General features: G+C 40.8%; 1 protein-coding gene across 5 annotated transcripts in view; it reads right to left on the bottom strand.

The window, feature by feature from the left end:
- Positions 1 to 3206: 3206 nt before the first annotated feature.
- Positions 3207 to 20519, bottom strand: part of ANXA7 (annexin A7) — a gene marked incomplete at its 5' end in the record, with an annotated part of 29428 nt that continues 12115 nt past the window's right edge. For all 5 annotated transcript variants that reach the window (XM_080694470.1, XM_080694471.1, XM_080694472.1 and 2 more), the window contains 6 exons: positions 3207 to 3785; positions 6656 to 6768; positions 9966 to 10041; positions 10117 to 10287; positions 19091 to 19261; positions 19478 to 19591. In XM_080694470.1, the coding sequence (XP_080550596.1) occupies positions 3663 to 3785; positions 6656 to 6768; positions 9966 to 10041; positions 10117 to 10287; positions 19091 to 19261; positions 19478 to 19591 (768 nt within the window). In that variant the 3' untranslated portion in view covers positions 3207 to 3662. The remainder of the gene's footprint in view (positions 3786 to 6655; positions 6769 to 9965; positions 10042 to 10116; positions 10288 to 19090; positions 19262 to 19477; positions 19592 to 20519) is intronic.

Here is a 20519-nt window from a genome sequence, read left to right as displayed (position 1 = left end):
CCCCGCCCCCGCCCGGAGGTCAGGCCCGCCCCTTCCGGGGCCCGCCCCTTCCGCCTCGGACGAGCTTCCCAAATGCAACGCGTCCCCGACCGCCTCCTATTCTGCAGCAAAGGCGCGCTCGGGCTGGGGCGGTGGGAGTGGCGGCGGGTCCCTCTCCAGCACGAGTGTCTCTGCTGGACTGAATTGTGAGACTCGCAGGCTCGTTTCGGGGGGTTTGCTCTGCAGACGCCTCCATCCCGAAGACGTCTTCCAGCGCCCGTGAGGCTGAGGCTGAGCGCTGAGAACGCAAATGGGAGAGGGCGCCATACTCCGCTCAGGGAGCTGGGGGCGGTCGGTGCACAGTGCAGGGCAGCAGAGGCGGCGAAGCTGATGCTTCCTCAGGAGACTTCATAAAGAAGGCAGCGTTAGGGCCAGACTAGGAGGATTACAAGTGACTAGAGTTTATCATTGTCTTTACTAATTTGCCTCTTGTACTCCCACAGAGGAAATCACACCACTTAAAAAGCCGGCAGTGGTGTGGGGGAAAAAAGCTTGTAATCCCAGTATTTGGGAGGATGAGACAGGAGGATCGCAGGTTCGTGGCCAAACTCAGCTACATAGGCCATTCACTATGTAATGAAATCCGGTTTTTTTTTTTTTTTTTTTTAAATAGGTCTGGGGCTGTAGCTCGGAGGTAGAATGCTCCTGGGTTCAATCTGCAATACCGCAAAAAAGGGGGGGATGGACCTTTATACCTGCTTTTGGTGTACTATGATCCAAGTGGACGGGTGCGGAGTACAGTTTGTCACCCTGGACATTAGAATATGGCCTCGCTATTACGGAGTTTTGTATTTCTTACCGGGTAAAAGTGTTTCTTAATGGATCCATGAAAATACTCTTCGTTGGTTAGAAAGAGTACCTCCACCTTCAGTAAAGACGATGAACAGAGAAGCCTGACCACCACTACTCTGCTTTTTATTCTAATATTGTGACCCAGCATCTCGGGCCTTCTAAGCATGATGTGATTGGTGAGCGAAAGATAAGAGTTTGGGTTCCTGATGATATTTTGGAGCTGTAGTACTAGCCTCGGACTTTTCATTAGGTTGGAAAAAACTTTGTGTGTTCTTTGCTTGTTTGTTTTTACTGGGTATTCAACCCAGAGATATTTACTGGGTATTCAACCCAGAGATATTTACTGGGTATTCAACCCAGAGATATTCTATTTGCGGAAGGCCTCACAAAGTTGCTGAAGCTCCCCGCAAACCTGTGATCCTCCTCTCTCAGCCTCTCAAGTACTGGGATTACAAACGTGTGCCACTGAGCCTGGCTTTATTTATTTATTTATTTATTTATTTTTGCAGCTGTTGTTCGTATTCCAATTCCTAAAAGACCAGCAGTTGTTCATGGGTCAAATCCAGCCTACCACTTATTTTTGGTAGTTTTACTGGAACACCACCATTTATATATCATCTATAGCCACTTTTGCACTTACAGGTACAGAGTTTAATACTTGAAACAAAAACTGTTTGGCTTATGAGCCCCAAAATATTTCCTATCTTGCTTTTTACAGAAAAGGAGGTAAGTGCTATACAAACAGACCCCTTCAATTTGCAAATGAGGAAAATGGAGCCCAAAGAGGTTACTACAATAAGTTAATGCCAAAACCAGAGCCATAATTCAATTGGTCTTTGCCTCTCCATTAAACTGTAGTCTAAGAAGATGGAAGATGACCCACAGTAATGCTTAGTTTACTATTAAAAACCCAGCAGCCTTTGGTAATGACAAAGATTGTAAGAAACACTATTAAAGAATATTTACATCCTGAAAGGCTCTGAATTAAGCCAGCACATTCCTCCTGCTTTCCCAACCTCAACATTGTATAAGCGAAGTGACAGAGACATTCGTGTCACCTATATCGTGTACTTGTAAACCTGCTCATCTTAACAGTTGCCTTCCAGCCTGAAAGTGAGCAGCTGGTGGTATGTAACCAACATTATGGTGGGACCTACCTCAGATGTTTCTACCTAACGGGATAGTACCTTCCCAACTAAGAACCTCTTAAAAGGGAAGCAGGGAAAAGAAAGGTGGTACAAGCCAAACGTGGTGGCACATGCTTGTAATCCCCATGCTTGGGAGGCAGAGACAGGAGGATCGTGCAGGTTAGAAGCCAGTCACGCTGGTTTAAGAGACCCTGTTTCCAAATAAAAATATAAAATGGGTCTGGGAGTGTAGCCCGGAGGTAGAAGGGTTTCCAGGAACCCCAGTACCACCAAAAGAAAGAGAGAGGAAGGAAGGAAAGAAAGATGGTAGGGAAGAGATTTTTTTTTTTTTTGCAGTACTGGGGATGGAACCTAGGGGCATTCTACCTCCAAGCTACACCCCCAGCCCTAATTTTTATTCTTCATTTTGAAACAGGGTCTCATTAAATTGCAGAAGGCCTCACTAAGTAGCTGAGGCTGTCTGCGAACCACGATCCTCCTGTCTCATCTTAAGTACTAGAATTATAAGCATGTACCATCACACCCAGCTGGGGAAGTTTTTTTAAAAAACCCTTGAGGTCAAAAGGGGTGTGTGTGTGTGAATTACACACTCAGCCCCCCCCCCTTATTGTGGTACTGAGGATTGAACTTAGTGAGGCCCTCCACAACTTAGACCCTATTTTGAAATAAAGAATAAAAAATGAGGCTAAGGGATGTAGCTCAGAGGTAGAATACTCAGAGGTATATATACTACAAAAAGTATATATAATTTAATTTTTAAAAATACTATTTTCAGCCAGGCATGGTGGTACACACTTGTAATCCCAGTACTCAGGAGGCTGAGACAGGAGGATCACAGGTTTGAGGACAGCCTCAGCAAGTAGTGAGACTGTTTCAAAATAAAAAAAATAAAATAGGGCTAGAGGTGTATCTGAGGTGGAATGCCCCTGGGTTCAATCCCTAGTACTGCACATACACACACAATAAATACTATTTTTTTTTTTTTGTGGTATTGGGGTTGGAACCCAGAGGCATTCTACCTCTGAGCTACAGCCCTAACCCTATTTTTTATTCTTTATTTTGAAACAGGGTCTCACTGAATTGCAGAGGGCCTAAGTAGCTGAGGCTATCCATGAGCCACAATCCTACTGTCTCAGCCTCCCAAATGCTGGGATTACAAGTGTATGCCACCACACCCGGCTTTATTTATTTATTTTTTAACTAGAGGTGAAGACCAGATTTTTTCTTTCTCTCTCTCTCTCTCTTTTTTTTTCAATATTGGTGATTGAGCACAGGGCCTGGAACATGGTAGCTAACAGTTCTGCTACTAACCAATTATCCCCAGTTCAGTGAGCAACCTTTAAAAAAAATTGCTCAATATTACACAGAATTAGTGATTGTTCATGTTTATTGTTTGATTAGAATAAAAGCAGTGAGAATGAAGCTTTACAAACAGTGCAAAACTTATCATCATTGTGATATGGCTTTACTTCGATTGTATATAGAGAAAAAAAATAACATTAGACTTAAGGCAATAACAACATGTGCAAAACAAGCACATTTCCCTGACACCGTCCTTGGTAGAAAGCTGTTTTGGGTAGCTAGTGGTTGGTACTGCTGCATGCAGGTCAGTCACTGCTCCGAAGGATTAGCGATGAACAGCTTCATTGGTTTTTTTTTTTTTTTTTTTTTTAACAATCTCTCCTACTGGCCCACAATGGCCAGAAGCAGCTTTCGGTAATCTCCACTTGTGTCACTTGAAATCATTGTGCCCAGGGTCTTCTGATACATCTGAGTAAACATCTGTTTTATTTGTACAAGGTCAATCTACATAAGAAATGACAAGTGAGAACAAAAAAGTCAAAATTTTTTTTTTATCATTAGTAATAATGATAAATGCTTTGTAATCAAATGTCAGAAAGGAGGAAACACCAAGTGCCTGACATTTTATAACTGGCATTCATACCAATGTCAGCCCTACTTAACAAAGGTCTGATTCACTGCTGTGTAAAATACTGGACAAGGGGGTACTAGTCTCATCTATTATTCTAAAAATATTAATCATTTAAAGACATAGGATGGCTTATAATAGGGCAAACCACTTGATAATAGGATGGCTTTTTAAAAAAATACAGAAAATGATCAAGGCATAATGGTGCAGTACTTGGGAGGCTGAGACAGGAGGATCACAGGTTAAAGGCCAAGCTCAGCAACTTAAGAAAACTCTAGCAACTTGGTAAGACCCTTTTAAAAGTAAAGAATCCAGGCGTGGTGGCGCTAGCTTCTACTCCCAGCATTCGGGAGGCTGAGACAGGAGAATTGTGGTTCACAGCCAGCCTCAGCTACTTAGTGAGGCTCTTTGCAACTCAGTGAGAACCTGTTTCAAAAATAAATAAAAAATAGGGCAAAGGCCAGGCGTGGTGGCACACGCTTGTAATCCCCGCGCTTGGGAGGCAGAGACAGGAGGATCGCGCAGGTTCGAAGCCAGCCGCACGCTGGCTTAGGAGACCCTGTTTCCAATAAAAAATGTAAAAATTGGTCTGGGAGTGTAGCCTGGAGGTAGAAGGGCTTCCAGGAACCCCAGTACCACCAAAAAAAGGGGGGCAAAAAAGCCGGGCATGGTGGTGCATGCTTGTAATCCCAGCATTTGGGAGGCTAAGACTGGAGGATAGTGGTTCACAGACAGCCTCAGCTATTTAGTGAGGCCCTGTTTCAAAATAAAGAATTAAAAAGTAGGGCAGGGGTGTAGCTCGGAGGTCGAATGCAACTGGGTTCCATCCCAGACCTGCCCCCCCCCAAAAAAAAAGGGCAAAAATAGGGCTGTGGTATTCCCTAGTACCACTAAATAAATAAATTAATTAATAAATAAATTAATAAATAAATAAAATTAAGACTTTTTTTTTATAGTGCTGGGGATTGAGCCCAGGGGCATCTACCTGTAAACTACATTCCCAGCCCTATTTTTTATTCTTAATTTTGAAACAGGGTCTCACTAACTTGCAGAGGGCCTCACTAAGTTGCTGAGGCTGGCTGCAAAACCCAGATACTCCAGTCTCAGCCTCCTAAGTATTTTGATTACAAGTGTGTGCCACCAAGACCCTTTAAAAAATTAATAATAAGCTGGGCATGGTGGTGCACACTTGTAATCCCAGCATTTGGGAGGCTGAGACCAGAGGATCACGGTTCGCGGACAGCCTCAGCTATTTAGTGAGGCCCTTTGCAACTCAGTGAGACCCTGTTTCAAAATAAAGAATTTAAAAAATAGGGCTGGGGGTATAGCTCGGAGGTGGAATGCCTGTGGGTTCAATCCCCAGTACTGCAAAAAAAAAAAAAAAAAAAAAGAAAGAAAAGAAAAAAATAAGCTGGGACTGAAGCTTGGAGGTAGAAAGTCCCTGAGATCAATCCCTAGCATACACGCACACACACAAAAATCATAAAGGTTACACATTTTAAGATTAAAATTACAATTTATAGCTGGGCGTGGTGGCGCACACTTGTAATCCCTGCACTTGGGAGGCAGAGACAGGAAGATCGAGCAGGTTCAAAACCAGCCTCCCTGGCTTAAGAGACCCTGCTTCCAAACAAAAATATAAAAAATAGATGTCTGGGAATGTAACCGGGAGGTAGAAGGATTTCCAGGAACCCCAGTACCACCACCACCAAAAAAAAAAAAAAATTATAATTCATAAGGAATACTAAATCTCAATGACTTTTTAATCCAATAGGATTAACCTATATCAATCTTTCATGTAATTTTTTACATAGCAAAATGAAAATTACAAAATAAAGTCAGGGGCTGAGACTATAGCTCAGTGGTAGAGTACCTGCCTTGTATACACAAGACTCAGGCTTTAATTCTCATGTCAGAAAAATAAAGTGAAAGAATCAAAGAAACAAGCAAGCTAAGCATGGTCATGCATACCTATATTCTTAGTTACTTAGGAGGCTGAGGAAGGAAGATCACTTGAGTACAGGAGTTTGGGTGCCAGCCTGGGCAGTATGACAAGACTCCTGTGTCTATTAAAAATGAAATATAAGAGCCCCATGTGTTGGCAAATGTCTGTAATCCCAGTACTTGGGAGGATGAGAAGATTACAGGTTCAAGAATAGCCTTGGCAATTTAATGAGGCTCTCGGCAACCTAGTAAGACCCCGATTCCAAATAAGAAATAAAATTGATCTGGGGGATATGCTCGAATATAAAATGCCCGAGTCCAGTACAAAAAGTAAAAAAATAATAAATTGAAAATAAATATCTAGCCTGGCGTGGTAGCACAGGCTTGTAATCCCAGCATTTGGGAGGCTGAGACAAGAGGATCCAGGTTCGTGGATAGCTTCAGCTACTTAGTGAGGCTGTCCGCAACTCAGTGAGACCCTGTTTCAAAATAAAGACTAAAAAATAGGACTAGGGGTGTCCCTAGGAGGTAGAACGCCCCTGGGTTCCATCTCCAGTACTATCTTCCAACTTCCCATAACTAGTGTTCTCCACAGACTGTCTCCAATAGAAAACTCTTCCGTGTTGTCTTCGTTGAGGTAAAGGGGTACTGTTGTAGGTCCCCTCACAGCAGGAGGAAAGTGAAGACTCTGCGCTTCTTGGCAGTGACGGAGGCTCTTAGCATCGTACCTGTGGTTTCACAGCCAACTAAGATCTAGTCAAAATCAAGATGACCAAAGACAGAAAGCACCGCCTTGCCTCACCTCACTTCGAGTGACCACAATCCTCACCAGGGTGGAGTCGTCTGTGCCCGCACCTTTCATGGAGTAGTACAGCCGCTCAGCGAAGAAGGCAGGGCGATTCAGGGCACACTGCACTGCAAGTCAGAGAGGCTTCAGACCAGAAGGACAAGGGCAAACCCCACCCAGCTTCATTTACCACGCCTGGCCCACCTGCCACCACCTTCTACATAATCATCCCAGGAATCTGACATGGGTTGGCGATGCCCTCCACTGCATGTTTGGGATTTTTATCCCAGCAACCTTCAATTCTAGTAGATTCCCTCTAGCCAATAAATCTTTCTTTCTTTCTATAGCTACACTGAATTATGTCTTTATATCTTTTCCTACCACAGTTGGAAAAATATGTAGCAAGTATGCTCTAGGAATATCTTATTAAAAGAAATAATGACAAAAATTCTTTAAGAATAGTGTTCGAACTGGGCATGGTGGTGCATGCTTGTAATCCCAGCATTCAGGAGGCTGAGATGGGAGGATCATGGTTTGAGGACAGCCTCAGCTTCTAATTAGTGAGGCCCTTTGCAACTCAATGAGGCCCTGTTTCAAAATAAAGAATAAAAAGCGGGCTGGGGGTAGAGCTCAAAGGTTGAATGCCCCAGGTTCCATCCCTAGTAGCACGCAAAAAAAAAAAAAAAAAAAAAAAAATATATATATATATATATATATATATATTTTGAGCCAGGTATGGTGCTACACACTTATAATTCCCACACATAAGAGGCTGAGACAGGCCTGGCATGGTGGCGCACACTTGTAATCCCAGCATTTGGAAGACTGAGACTGGAGGATCGCGGTTCGCAGACAGTCTCAGCTACTTAGTGAGGTTCTTTGCAACTCAGTGAGACCGTTTCAAAATAAAGATTTAAAAAAATAGGGCACGGGGTGTAGCTTGGAGGTCAATGCTCCTGGGTTCCATCTCTAGACCCACAAAAAAAGAGGCTGAGACAGGAAGATCAGGTTACAGGTTTGCAGTCAGCCTCAGCAACTTAGCAAGGCTCTCCACAACTTGGTGAGACCCTGGTTCAAAATAAAAATAAAAGCCGGGTGTGGTGGTGCAGGCTTGTAATCCCAGCACTTGGGAGGCTGAGACAGGAGTATCGCATAGGTTCAAAGCAAGTCTCAGCTACTTAGTGAGGCTCTCAGCAACTTAGACCTTGTTTCCAAATAAAATATAAAATAGGTCTGGTAGTGTAGCCAGAGGGTAGAAAGCGCCTGGGTTCCACCCCAAGTACCAAAAAAAATGAAATAAAATAAATAAAAATAAGACAGCCGTGGTGATGCACGCTTGTAATCTCAGTACTTGGGAAGCGGAGACAGGAGGATCATAAGTTCATGGCCAGCCTAAGCTACTTTAGTGAGGCCCTCTGCAACTTAGTGAGACATTGTTTTTAAATAAGGAATAAAAATATAGGGCTTGACGGGCATGGTGGCGCATGCTTGCAATCCCTGTGCTTGAGAGGCTGAGACAGCAGGATTGCACAGGTTCATAGCCAGCCTCAGCTATTTAGTGAGGCTCTCAGCAACTTAGACCCTATTTCCAAATAAAATATAAAAATAGGTCTGGGAGTAGAGCCCAGAAGTAGAAAGCGTCAGGGTTCCACCCCTAGTACCACCCCCAAAAAAAGAATAGATAGCTAGAAAGATAGATAGGTAGGTAGATATATGGGTGAGGGTGTAGCTTGAAGGTAGAATACCCCTGGGTTCAATCCCCAATACCGCAAAATAAGTAAATAAAGTAAAATCTGAAATATTTTTTGGGGGTGGGTCTGGGGATGGAACCCAGGGGCATTCGACCTTCAAGCTACACTCTCTGCCCTATTTTTTATTCTCTATTTTGAAGCAGGGTCTCACTAAGTTGTGGAGGGCCTCATTAAGTAGCTGAGGCTGTCCTCAAACCACAATCCTGTCTCAGCCTCCCAAATTTGTGCTGGGATTACAAGTGTGCGTTACCACAACCAGCTAAAACTCTGAAATCTTAAAAAAAAAATCTGACATTCTCTGGGAAATTCACTTACCAAAGTTTCTTCCTACAAATGGTAGAAATACACAAAGTACATACTACACTTTAGCTGTAATTATTATAGTAATATTTGTATGGTACTCCATATATATATATATATATATATTTTTTTTTTTCTTTTAGTGGTCCAGGGGCCTTCTCCCTCTGGGCTACACCCCCAGACCTATTTTATATTTTATTTGGAAAGAGGGTCTCACTAAGTTGCTGAGAACTTAAGTAGCCAAGGCTGGCCTCAAACCTGTGTGATCATCCTGTCTCAGCTTCTCAAGTACTGAAATTACAAGCATGTGCCACCACACTTGGCTTCCATTGCTAATACTGATAATGTTACTGACATTCTGTTTAGTTCTGTATTATCCATGGGAATATAATTTTTATTTTATTAGAATCTGGATGTTAGATCACCAAAAACTGGTTTTTTAATTTGAAAAGGGAAAAGGGTCTCATTGAGTGTGAAAAGTGTGTGTGTGTGTGTGTGTTTGTTGTTGTTGTTTTGCGGGTCTGGGGATGGAACCCAGGGTCATTTGACCTCTGAGCTACACCCCCTGCCCTATTTTTTATTCTTTATTGAAACCGGGTCTCACTAAGTTGCAGAGGGCCTAACTAAATAGGGCCTAAAGAGGGCCTAACTAAACGAGGCTGTCCGCGAATCGTGATTCTCTGGTCTCAGTCTCCCGAATGCTAGGATTACAAGTGTGCGCCACCACGCCCAGCTGAAAAGCGTGTTTTGAGGGCTCAAAATAATTTTTTGTGGTGGTACCTATGGTTCCTTGGGACTTTCCCATTCACCAAAGAAAGTGCTACAATGTGTCTGATTTTGCACAGTCCTCAGGAAAGATATACATATGAAGGTCAAATAATCTCCAAACAGTAGTACTATTTGATCACAACACCAACCATTTGTAGACAATTACATATTAAAACATAGGATTAGCTCAGCTTCTGCCTCAATTGATTCCAGGGAGAGTATATTAATGGGAACAACTATGTAAAACTCGAAGACATTTAAAATAAAACAAAGCCAGGTGTGGTAGAGTATACTTGTAATCCCAGTACTTGGGAGGCTGAAACAGGAGGATCATAGGTTCAACAGCAGCCTCAGGTACTTAGGCCCTATACAACTTAGAGTGAGACCTTACTTCAAAATAAAATAAAATAGGGCTGGAGGTATAGCTTGGAGGTAGAAAGCCCCAGAGTTCAATCCTTAGTAGTGTAAAAAACAAAACACCAAGCAAGGCACAGATATTATCTTACAGATGGCCTTCAAACCACTTTCCACATATCCGGAAAATTCACGGCTCACACTGCTTAATAAGTCTCGATTGGACATCTGCAAACAAAAATGACAGGATTAAATATTTTCACATCTTTATAGACACTAAATCTTCAGAAGAAAAACTCATACCTTGGAATAGGCCTCCATAGTTGCTCTCAGCTGAGGAAAGCTTCTCGTGGCAAGGATCATGTTGAAGCAAGATTCATCTGTCCCTAGTTTCCCCTCACCAGCTTGATAGAGCCGCTGAGCGTCTTCTTGAGCCATCTGGTGGTTTACACTTTGGTTCTCATCACGATTTCCCTGCAAAAAAGGAAGGCAGAAATTGGAAGAAATAAAAGCACTATTAATATATTAATATTTTCCCCAATCTGGCAACAACCCAGTAAAGGAGTAGTGGTGACTGAGATACCACAGACTCGAGATCCAGAGCACCTTAAGTGAAGTCGTAGTGACTCAGGGAAGAACCCAGAGAAAACACAAACTTTCAAAATCATGGGAAAGAGGAATAACAATGGAGCAATGAATGCCCACAATCCCACAACATCATAACCTGATAACAAAGAAATTCAGAGATCTCTAGAAGATCAATCAGGAAAATAACTTTAGAGGCCTCGATTCAAAGTATAAACACCCAATTAGACAACATGGAGAATAGAATCTCGCTTCTAGAAGATAATCACTCCAAAAATGAACGCATAGTTTCTAATTTAGAAAAAAAAATCGACAGCAGGAATTTGACATTGAAGAAATATGGGCCCATTTTAAGGGAGCTAACCTAAGAATAATTGGAATAGAGGAGGGAAAAGAAGGTGAAACCAAAGGGATCAACAATCTCTTCAAGAAGTAATAGAAAATTTTCCAAACATAGAGCAAGAGGTCAATACACAGGTCCAGGAAACTTATAGAACTCCCTTTAGACAGGATCAGAGAATAGGATCCCCATGCCACATAATTGTCAAAATGACCAATGTGGAAGCCAAGCAGAGAATCTTAAAGGTAACAAAACCAAAAGGCTAAGTGACATTCAGAGGCAAACCAATTAGAATCACTCCAGACTTCCCAAACCAAGTCATGAGAGCCAGAAGGACTTGGAGTAACATATTCCAAACTCTGAAAGAAAACAACTTCCAGCCAAAAATTTCCTACCCAGCAAAACTATCAAATTAGATGGGGAAATAAGGCGCTTCCATGACAAACAGAAACTGAAGGAATTTATGTCTTCAAAACCAGCGCTAGAGAAAATACTCAAAGAGATTAACTGCAAAGAATAAATAGGTAATACATGCCAGAACCAAAGAACAAGATTTCCCATCCACCAGACAACTAAGCAAAGAAGAATAAACAGTATCTCAAACAGAAATAAAATCTTACCATGTTAGGAATTAAAAATTATCTCTCTATAATCACACTGAATGTAAATGGCCTCAACCTCCCAATAAAAACACATAAAGTGGCAAAATGGATTAAAAACCAGAATCCATCCATCTGCTGCTTACAAGAAAAACACCTTACAAGTAAAGATAGGAACAAACTCAAGGTAAAGGGCTGGAGCAAGGTAATCCAAGCTAATGGAACTCGAAGACAAGCAGGAGTAGCAACTATGATATCAGACAAGTTAGACTTCAAACCCAAACTTATTAGAAGAGACAAAGAAGGTCATATTTTATTGGTAAAAGGAATAATCCAGCAAGAGGAAATAACAATAATCAACATCTAAGCCCCAAACATAGGTGCAGCTACTTTCATAAATCAAACTCTTTGTGACATGAAGTCACACATAAATCCCAATACAATAATATTTCAACACACCTCTCACAACACTAAACCGATCTTCCAGACAAAGGGTCAGTAAAGATGCCTCAGAACTAAAGAACACCATTAACCAAATGGACCTGTTGGACACATAGAATATTTCACCCAACTACAGCGGAGTTTACATTTTTTCTCAGCTGCTCACAGAACCTTCTCCAAAATAGATCACATCATGGGACACAAAATGAACACTAGCAAATTTTAAAAATGTTACATACTTCCCTGTGTCATTTCAGACCATAATGGAATGAAACTAGAAATCAACTATAGTAGAAGACCCAGAGAAACAACATACACATGTGGAGACTGAACGCCACACTTCTGAATGAAGAATGGGTCATAGAAGATGTAAGAGGTGAAATCAAGAAATTTCTAGAAACAAATGAAAATAAAGATACAACATATCAAAACCTCTGGGACACTTTGAAGGCAGTATTAAGAAGAAATTTTATAGCACTGAGCGATCACATAAGAAAAACAGAAAATGGTCAAATAAATAACCTAATGACACACCTCAAAGCCCTTGAAAAGCAGGAACAATTGAACCCCAATGCCAGTAGAAGACAGGAAATTATTAAAATTAAGAGCACAAATTAACGAAATAGAGAATAAAAAAAAAATACAGAAAATCAACAAAACCAAAAGCCGGTTTCTTAAAAAAATTAAGAAGATAGATAAACCACTAGCCAACCTAACTAAAAAAAAGAGAGAATCAACCCCAAATTATGAAGACAAGAGATGAAAAAGGAGAAATTACTACTGACAGTGTAGAAATCCAGAGGATTATCAGAAACTACTTTGAAAAACTATACTCCAACAAAATGGAAAAACTGGAGGAAATCGACAACTTCCTAGATAAATACAACCTTCCTAAACTGAGTCAAAAAGATATAGAACACTTAAACCAACCAATAACAATCAAAGAGATTGAAACAGCAATAAAGGATCAGATGGTTTCCCAAGTGAATTCTATAAAACCTTTATAGCCGGGCGTGGTAGCGCACGCTTGTAATCCCCGCGCTTGGGAGGCTGAGACAGGAGGATCGCAGAGGTTCAAAGCCAACCTCAGCTATTGAGTGAGGCTCTCAGCAACTTAGTGAGACCCTCCCTGTTTCCAAATAAAATATAAAATGGGTCTGGGAGTATAGCCCGGAGGTAGAAAGCCTTTGGGTTCCACCCTCAGTACCACCAAAAAATAAAAAAATAAAAAAAATGAAAAACATTTATAGAAGAGCTGACCCCAATACTCCTCAAACTATTTCTCGAAATAGAAAAAACCGGGACTCTTCCAAATACGTTCTATGAAGCCAACATCACACTAATACCCAAACCGAATAGACAGTTTAAGGAAGGAAAACTACAGGCCTATATCTCTGATGAACTTGGATGCAAAACTATTAAACAAAATACTAGCAACACGCATTCAAAACCACATCAAGAAAATCATACACCATGACCAGGTAGGGTTCATCCCAGGAATGCAAGGCTGGTTCAACATATGAAAATCAATCCATGTAATTCACCATATAAACAAAATCAAAGACAAAAATCACATGATCATTTCAATAGATGTTGAAAAAGCATTTGATAAAATTCAACATCCATTTATGATAAAAACTCTGAAGAGAATTGGTATAGAAGGAACATATCTCAACATTAATTAGGCAATCTACAATAAGCCCACTGCCAACATCATATTAAATGGGGAAAAACTTCAAGAATTCCCCCTAAAAACGAGACAAGGATGTCCATTATCACCACTTCTCTTCAATATAGTACTAGAGACTCTAGCCAGAGCAATAAGACAAAAAAAAGGAAATCAAAGGAGTACAAATAAGAAAAGAAGAAGTCAAACTTTCACTATTTGCAGATGATATGATACTATATTTAGAAAACTCAACAAACTCAACCAAAAGGCTTATAGAACTGATCAACAAATTCAGCAAAGTATCTGGATACAAAATCAATCTTAAAAAAATCAGAAGCTTTCCTGTACACCAACCATAAATCCACTGAAAAAGAAATTCAGAAAATACTTCCACTCAGAATCTCCCACAAAAAAAAATAAGATACTTAGGAATAAACTTGACCAAGGAGGTAAAAGATCTCTACAAAGAAAATTATAAAACACTGAAAAAAGAAATTGAAGAATATCTTAGAAGATGGAAGGATCTTCCATGTTCATGGATTGGCAGAATAAATATCATTAAAATGGCTATCCTTCCAAAAGTGGTCTACAGATTTAACGCAATGCTCATTAAACTACCAAGATCATTCCTCACAGACATAGAAAAATCAGTCCTTAAATTTATCTGGAATAACAAAAAACCCAGAATAGCCATGATAGTTCTCAGCAACAAAAACCATGCAGGAGGAATCACAATACCTGACTTTAAACTATACCACAAAGCCATTGAAATAAAAACAGCATGGTACTGGCAAAAAAACAGATACACAGACCAATGGAGTAGAATAGAAGACCCAGAAACAAGTCCACACACTTTCAGCCAATTGACTTTTGACAAAGGGGCCAAAAATATACACTGGAAAAAAAGATATCTTCAAGATACAGGCTATCTTCAAGATTTGTTGAAGATAGCCTGTTCAACAAATGGTTGGCAAAACTGGTTAACGTTATGCAAAAAATTGGAAAGTAATACCACTTTCTCACCCTGTACAAAAGTCAATTCAAGATGGATCAAAGACTTGGAAATTAAACCAGAGACCTTGAAGCTCCTGGAAGAGGACATAGGTCCAACACTGCAACATATAGGCACAGATAAACACTTACTCAACAAGACCCCAAAGGCACAACAAATTAAAAGGTGAATCAATACGTGGGATTGCATGAAACTGAAGAGCTTCTGTTGAGCAAAGGAACTGTGAAGAACCTCAATCGAGAGCCAACAGAATGGGAGAAGATTTTTGCCACCTACACCACCAATAGAAGAGTAATATCTAGAATATACAGAGAACTCAAGAAACTCAACACAAAGAAAACAAAGCATCCAATAACAAAATGGGCAAACGAACTAAATAGACACTTCATGAAAGAAGAAATTCAAATGGCCAATAAATGCATGAAAAAATGCTCAACATCACTGGCAAATCAAAACTACCCTGAGATTTCACCTAACTCCAACTAGAATGGCAATTATTCAAAACACAAACAACAACAAATGCTGGTGAGGATGTGGAGAAGTAGGAACTCTAAGACATTGTTGGTGGGATTGCAAATTAGTGCAACCACTTTGGAAAACAGTACGGAGAATCCTCAGAAGAATGGGAACAAATCTACCATTTGATCCAGCAATACCACTTCTGGGCATCTACCCAAAAGATTGGAAACCAAACTACCAAACTAATGCATGTGTATCTATGTTCATAGCTGCACAATTCACCATAGCCAAACTATGGAACCAGCCAAGATATCCATCAACAGATGAATGGATTACAAAACTGTGGGATATGTATACAATGGAATTTTACTCACCATTAAAAAAAATTCAATTACATCATTTTCAGTGAAATGGATGGAACTGGAGGACATTACGCTAAGTGAGATTAGTCACAAAAAATAAGAAATCAGATGCTTTAAATAATATGTGAGAGTTAGGGAGAAATGGGTCATAGGAGGAACTCTAGATGAAAAAGGAAATCCTATATAGGAGCAAACAAGGCAACCTAAAGGAGGAGAAAGGAGGGGGGAAGAGGAAAATCTCTAAAACATACAATGTACTTAAACATATCGAAGTCAACCACTAAGCCAAGCAAGGGAAGGAGGGACGGAGAGGGAATGGGGTGGGAATTGGGTAGGGGTTAAATTAGTGATGTGTACATGTATGCACACACAAGTTTCTTACCCCAATATGATGTATGAATACAATGCACCAATAAAAAACAAAATAAAATAAAATAAAAAAATAGAACTGTGGGCATGATGGCTCACACTTATAATCCCAGCATTTGAGAAGCTTAGACAGAAGGATCATAGTGCACGGACAGTCTCAGCTACTACTTAATGAGGCCCTTTGCAACTCAGTGAGACCCTATTTCAAAATAAAGAATAAAAAATAAGGCTGGGGTGTAGCTCAGAGGTAGAAGTCCTCTGGGTTCCATCCCCAGTACCACATAAAAAATAAAAAATTTAAAAATAGGTGTATCTCAGGGGTAGAATGCCCCTGGGTTCCATCAATAGTACCAGAAAAGTAAAGTGTAAGGGCTTTGAGAACTAAATTGAGCCAGAAAAGAAAGTCGTAAACAAAAATATCTCTACTAGAAGATAGAAGCTACCATTCAAATGACAAAATTATAAACCTCCTAAACTGGGATTTAGAATCAGTATGCACTAAGCCAGGCATGGTGGCGCACACTTGTAATCCCCGCGCTTGGGAGGCAGACAGGAGGATCGCGCAGGTTAGAAGCCAGCTGCGCGCGCTGGCTTAGGAGACCCTGTTTCCAAAAAAAATGTAAAAATAGGTCTGGGAGTATAGCCCGGAGGTAGAAGGGCTTCCAGGAACCCCAGTACCACCAAAAAATTAAAAAAAAAAAAAAAAAAGAATCAGTATGCACTAGTCGGGGATGGTGGCACACACTTGTAATCCCAGTACTTGGGAGGCTGAGACAGGGGGATTGCAGGTTTGTGGCCAGCCTCAGCTACTTAGTGAGGCACTCTACAACTTATTGAGACTCTGTTTCAAAATAAGAATAAAAAATAGAGCTAGGGTGTAGGATGCTCTTGAGTTCAATCCCTAGTACCACAAAAAAAACAAAGAAGAAGTAGGAGGAGGAGGAGGAGGAGGAGGAGGAGGAAGAAGAGGAAGAAGAGGAAGAAGAGGAAGAAGAGGAAGAAGAGGAAGAGGAAGAAGAAGAAGAAGAAGAAGAAGAAGAAGAAGAAGAAGAAGAAGAAGAAGAATCAGTATGCACTAAGCCACACACTGTGATGAACACTAATTCCAGTACTTGGAAGGCTATGGCAAGAGAATTCCAAGTTTGAGGACAGCCTGGGAACTTAGCAAGACTTTTTTTTTTTTTTTTTTTGCTGTACTAGGGATTGAATCCAGGAGCATTCTCCCTCCAAGATACATTCCCAGCTCTATTTTGAAACAAGGTCTAGGTTGCAGAGGACCTCCCTAAGTGTAGCTGAGGCTGTCTGCAAACCTGCAATCCTCCTGTCTGAGCCTCTCAAATACTGGGTTTGACATAAAAAGGGTAGGTAGTAGAGCTTCCCTGGGTTCATTCTCTAGCACCACAAAAATTTAAAAAGATTAATATGCACCATATTGAATTCCATTTGTGTCCACTCATAAAACTAAGATGTTAAGCACTTTATGCCAGACACTAAGTTAGGTGATAGTGACACAAGAGAGACAAAGTCCCTGCCCACAAGGAATTTTAAGTTCAGGAAAAGAAAATATAGTATGGATATTTCCTGAATGTCCTTCAAATGACAACTTCAGTACATAAGTGTTTATTATGAAGAATATATAAATAAATGGCAGGTTCAAGGCCAGCCTCAACAATAAGACGCTGTTACAAAAAATAAAAGGGGCTTAGGATTAGCTCAAAGATAGAATGCCTGAGGTTCAATATCTAGTAACAAAAAGAAGAGAGTAAGAAAAACTAAGTTGTAGCTGAGCGTGGTGGCGCACGCTTGTAATCCCGGCGCTTGGGAGGATGAGACGGGAGGATCAAAGCCAGCCTCAGCTACTTAGTGAGGCTCTCAACAATGTAGTGAGACCCTGTTTCCAAAAAAAAAAATATATAAAATAGGTCTGGGAGTATAGCCCGGAGGTACTGGATTCCACCCCAGTACCACCAAAAAAAAAAAAAAAAAAAAAAAAAAAAACGAAAAGAAAAAAAAAGAAAAGAAAAGAAAGAAAAACTAAGTTGTGAAGGGCCTCACAGAGTTGCTGAGGAGGGCTGTGAATCTGGGATCCTCCCATCTCAGCCTCTCAAGTACTAGGATTATAGGTGTGCACCATCATGCCAAGCATTATTATTTTTTTTTTTCAGTACTGGGGATTGAACCCAGCAGCATTCTACTTCTGAGCTATATCCCAGCCCTATTCTTTATTCTTTATTTTTGAAACAGGGTCTCACTAATTTACAGAAGGGCTCACTAAGTAGCTGAGGCTTTGCAAGAACTGCAATCCTGTCTCAGCCTCCCAAATGCTAGGATTACAAGCATGTGCCACCACGCCCAACCCTGTTTTTATTTTTTTGTTTTGTTTGGTGGTACTGCGGATGGAACCCAGGGGCATTCTACCTCTGAGCTACAACCCCCAGCCCTATTTTTTATTCTTTATTTTTGAAACAGGGTCTTACTGAGTTGCAAAGGGCCTCACTAAGTAACTGAAGCTGTACTGTCTCAGCCTCCCAAATGCCAGGATTACAGGCATGTGCCACCACACCCGGCTTTTATACTTTATTTTGAAACAGAGTCACACTAAATTGCGGAGGGCCTCACTAAGTAGCTAAGGCTGGCCAAGAATCTGCAATCGTCCTGTCTCAACCTCCCAAGTACTGGGATTACAAGTGTGTTTCAACACACCTGGCTCCTTTGTGTGCTTTTAATATTATTCCAAATACCCTGACTCTAAAGTATCCTGTCACCTCTCCAGCATATCTGGAGAATCAGAACACGGAAGATGCTAATCACAGTATCACAGTATTACTAAGAACCTTGAGACATTTTTCTGTATTTCTGGCTATCCTCAGTTCTTACCTACTCTAGCATTGCTATGGCAGGAGACTCCTAAGTTTAAACATAATTTTACTCCCATCCCAGCCAGAGCCTCAAGTTGGTTTCTGATTCCATAATTTCTGATTCCTTACAAAAGCCAGATTTACAGAAGTAAGTATCAATAGTAACTAGAAAGAAACCTATAAACTAGATTCTGTGTTTTCCTTGGGGTGAGAGGGTGTGTGTGTGTGTGTGTGTTGCCCCTCTTGAAGATGTCAATATTCAGCCAGGCATGATGGTGCATGCTTTTAATCTTAGGACGCTAAGATAAGAGGATCGCAGGTTTGAGGACAGCCTCAGGAAGTAGTGAGACTCTCAACCTAGTGAGACCTTGTTTCAGATAAAAATAAAATAGGGCTGGGCATATAGCTCAGAGGTAGAATGCCCCTGAGTTCAATCCTTAGTACAAAAAATAAAAATAAAAAGTCAATATTCTAAGGTAACTATATATTAAAAAGAATAAAGAATATTTATTGGCATTCAACAATAAAGTATATATAAAGTATAGTCCCTTCACTAAAAAACAAATATTCATGCTACACTTACCTGACACATGGACACAAGTAAACGCTCAAAATGTCCTGATGTATCTGACCTAATGTCCTTTTCAAGGTCTCGCCCAAATTCTGATTGATAACATCTCACAATTTCTCGGATTTCCTGATTGGTTCTTGTGCACAGAATCTCAATCAATACACGTTCCTGAGTTCCTACTCCCTACATGAAATAGAGAAAGGGTGAATTACATAAAAACAAAATCTCTGAAAGTAATTAAATTTTAATGTTCCATCAAATATTTTTTTCATCCTCTCAAATGGAAAAGCTCTAGATTTCAGATGATGTGCTTTAAGTATTACTGAAACTTTGGAATCACCCTAATCTGTGGGGCTTACAAATGAAATAGAATAAAACACAATAAATTACATAAAGTACCTGCATTGCATTCCGTAAACTCCAGGCGTCATAATATGTAGAAGGCATGAAGAGGGCAAGGATCAGTTCTTCCATATTGCCACTCAACTCTGACTTGAGATCTTTGATTAAATCCTATTTAATTACAAATGCAATCTATAAGTATACATCCTCTCCAAATTTTTTTTTTTTTTTTTTTTTTGGTGGTACTGGGGTTCCTGGAAACCCTTCTACCTCTGGGCTACACTCCCAGATCTATTTTATATTTTTTTATTTGGAAACAGGGTCTCTTAAACCAGCGAGGCTGGCTTCGAACCTGCATGATCCTCCTGTTTCTGCCTCCCAAGCGTGGGGATTACAAGCGTGTGCCACCATGCCTGGCCCATCCTCTCCAAATTTTATCACCTAAATCTTTTCTTTCTTTCTTTCTTTTTGTATTGGGAATAATAACCTTGAGTCCCACTATCATGATTGTGGTGATTATCTTTCTTTCTTTTTTTTTTTTCCCCAAGTCTGGGGCTGGAACCCAGGGGCATTCGACCTCCGAGCTACACTCCCTGCCCTATTTTTTATTCTTTATTTTGAAACAGGGTCTCACTGAGTTGCAGAGGACCTCGCTAAGTAGCTGAGGCTGTCCACGAACCGCAATCCTCCGGTCTCAGCCTCCGGAATCCCGGGATTACAAGTGCGCGCCACCACGCCTGGCTGGTGATAATCTCTATACTAAACACACTTGTAATCCCGGGATTCCGGAGGCTGAGACCGGAGGATTGCGGTTCGTGGACAGCCTCAGCTACTTAGCGAGGTCCTCTGCAACTCAGTGAGACCCTGTTTCAAAATAAAGAATAAAAAATAGGGCAGGGAGTGTAGCTCGGAGGTCGAATGCCCCTGGGTTCCAGCCCCAGACTTGGGGAAAAAAAAAAAAAAAAACTACTACATATAAGACATAGTATAAGCTGAATGTGGGGGCACACACTTGTAATCCCAGTACTTGGGAGGGTGAGACAGGAGGATCACAGGTTCTTGGCCAGCCTCAGCAACTTAGTGAGACCCTATGTCAAAC

The sequence above is a fragment of the Muscardinus avellanarius genome (genome assembly GCF_963383645.1).
Source record: "Muscardinus avellanarius genome assembly, chromosome: 4".
Classification (NCBI taxonomy): domain Eukaryota; kingdom Metazoa; phylum Chordata; class Mammalia; order Rodentia; family Gliridae; genus Muscardinus; species Muscardinus avellanarius.
Note: the sequence above shows the minus strand (reverse complement) of the source record. Positions and strands in the feature narration are given on the sequence as shown.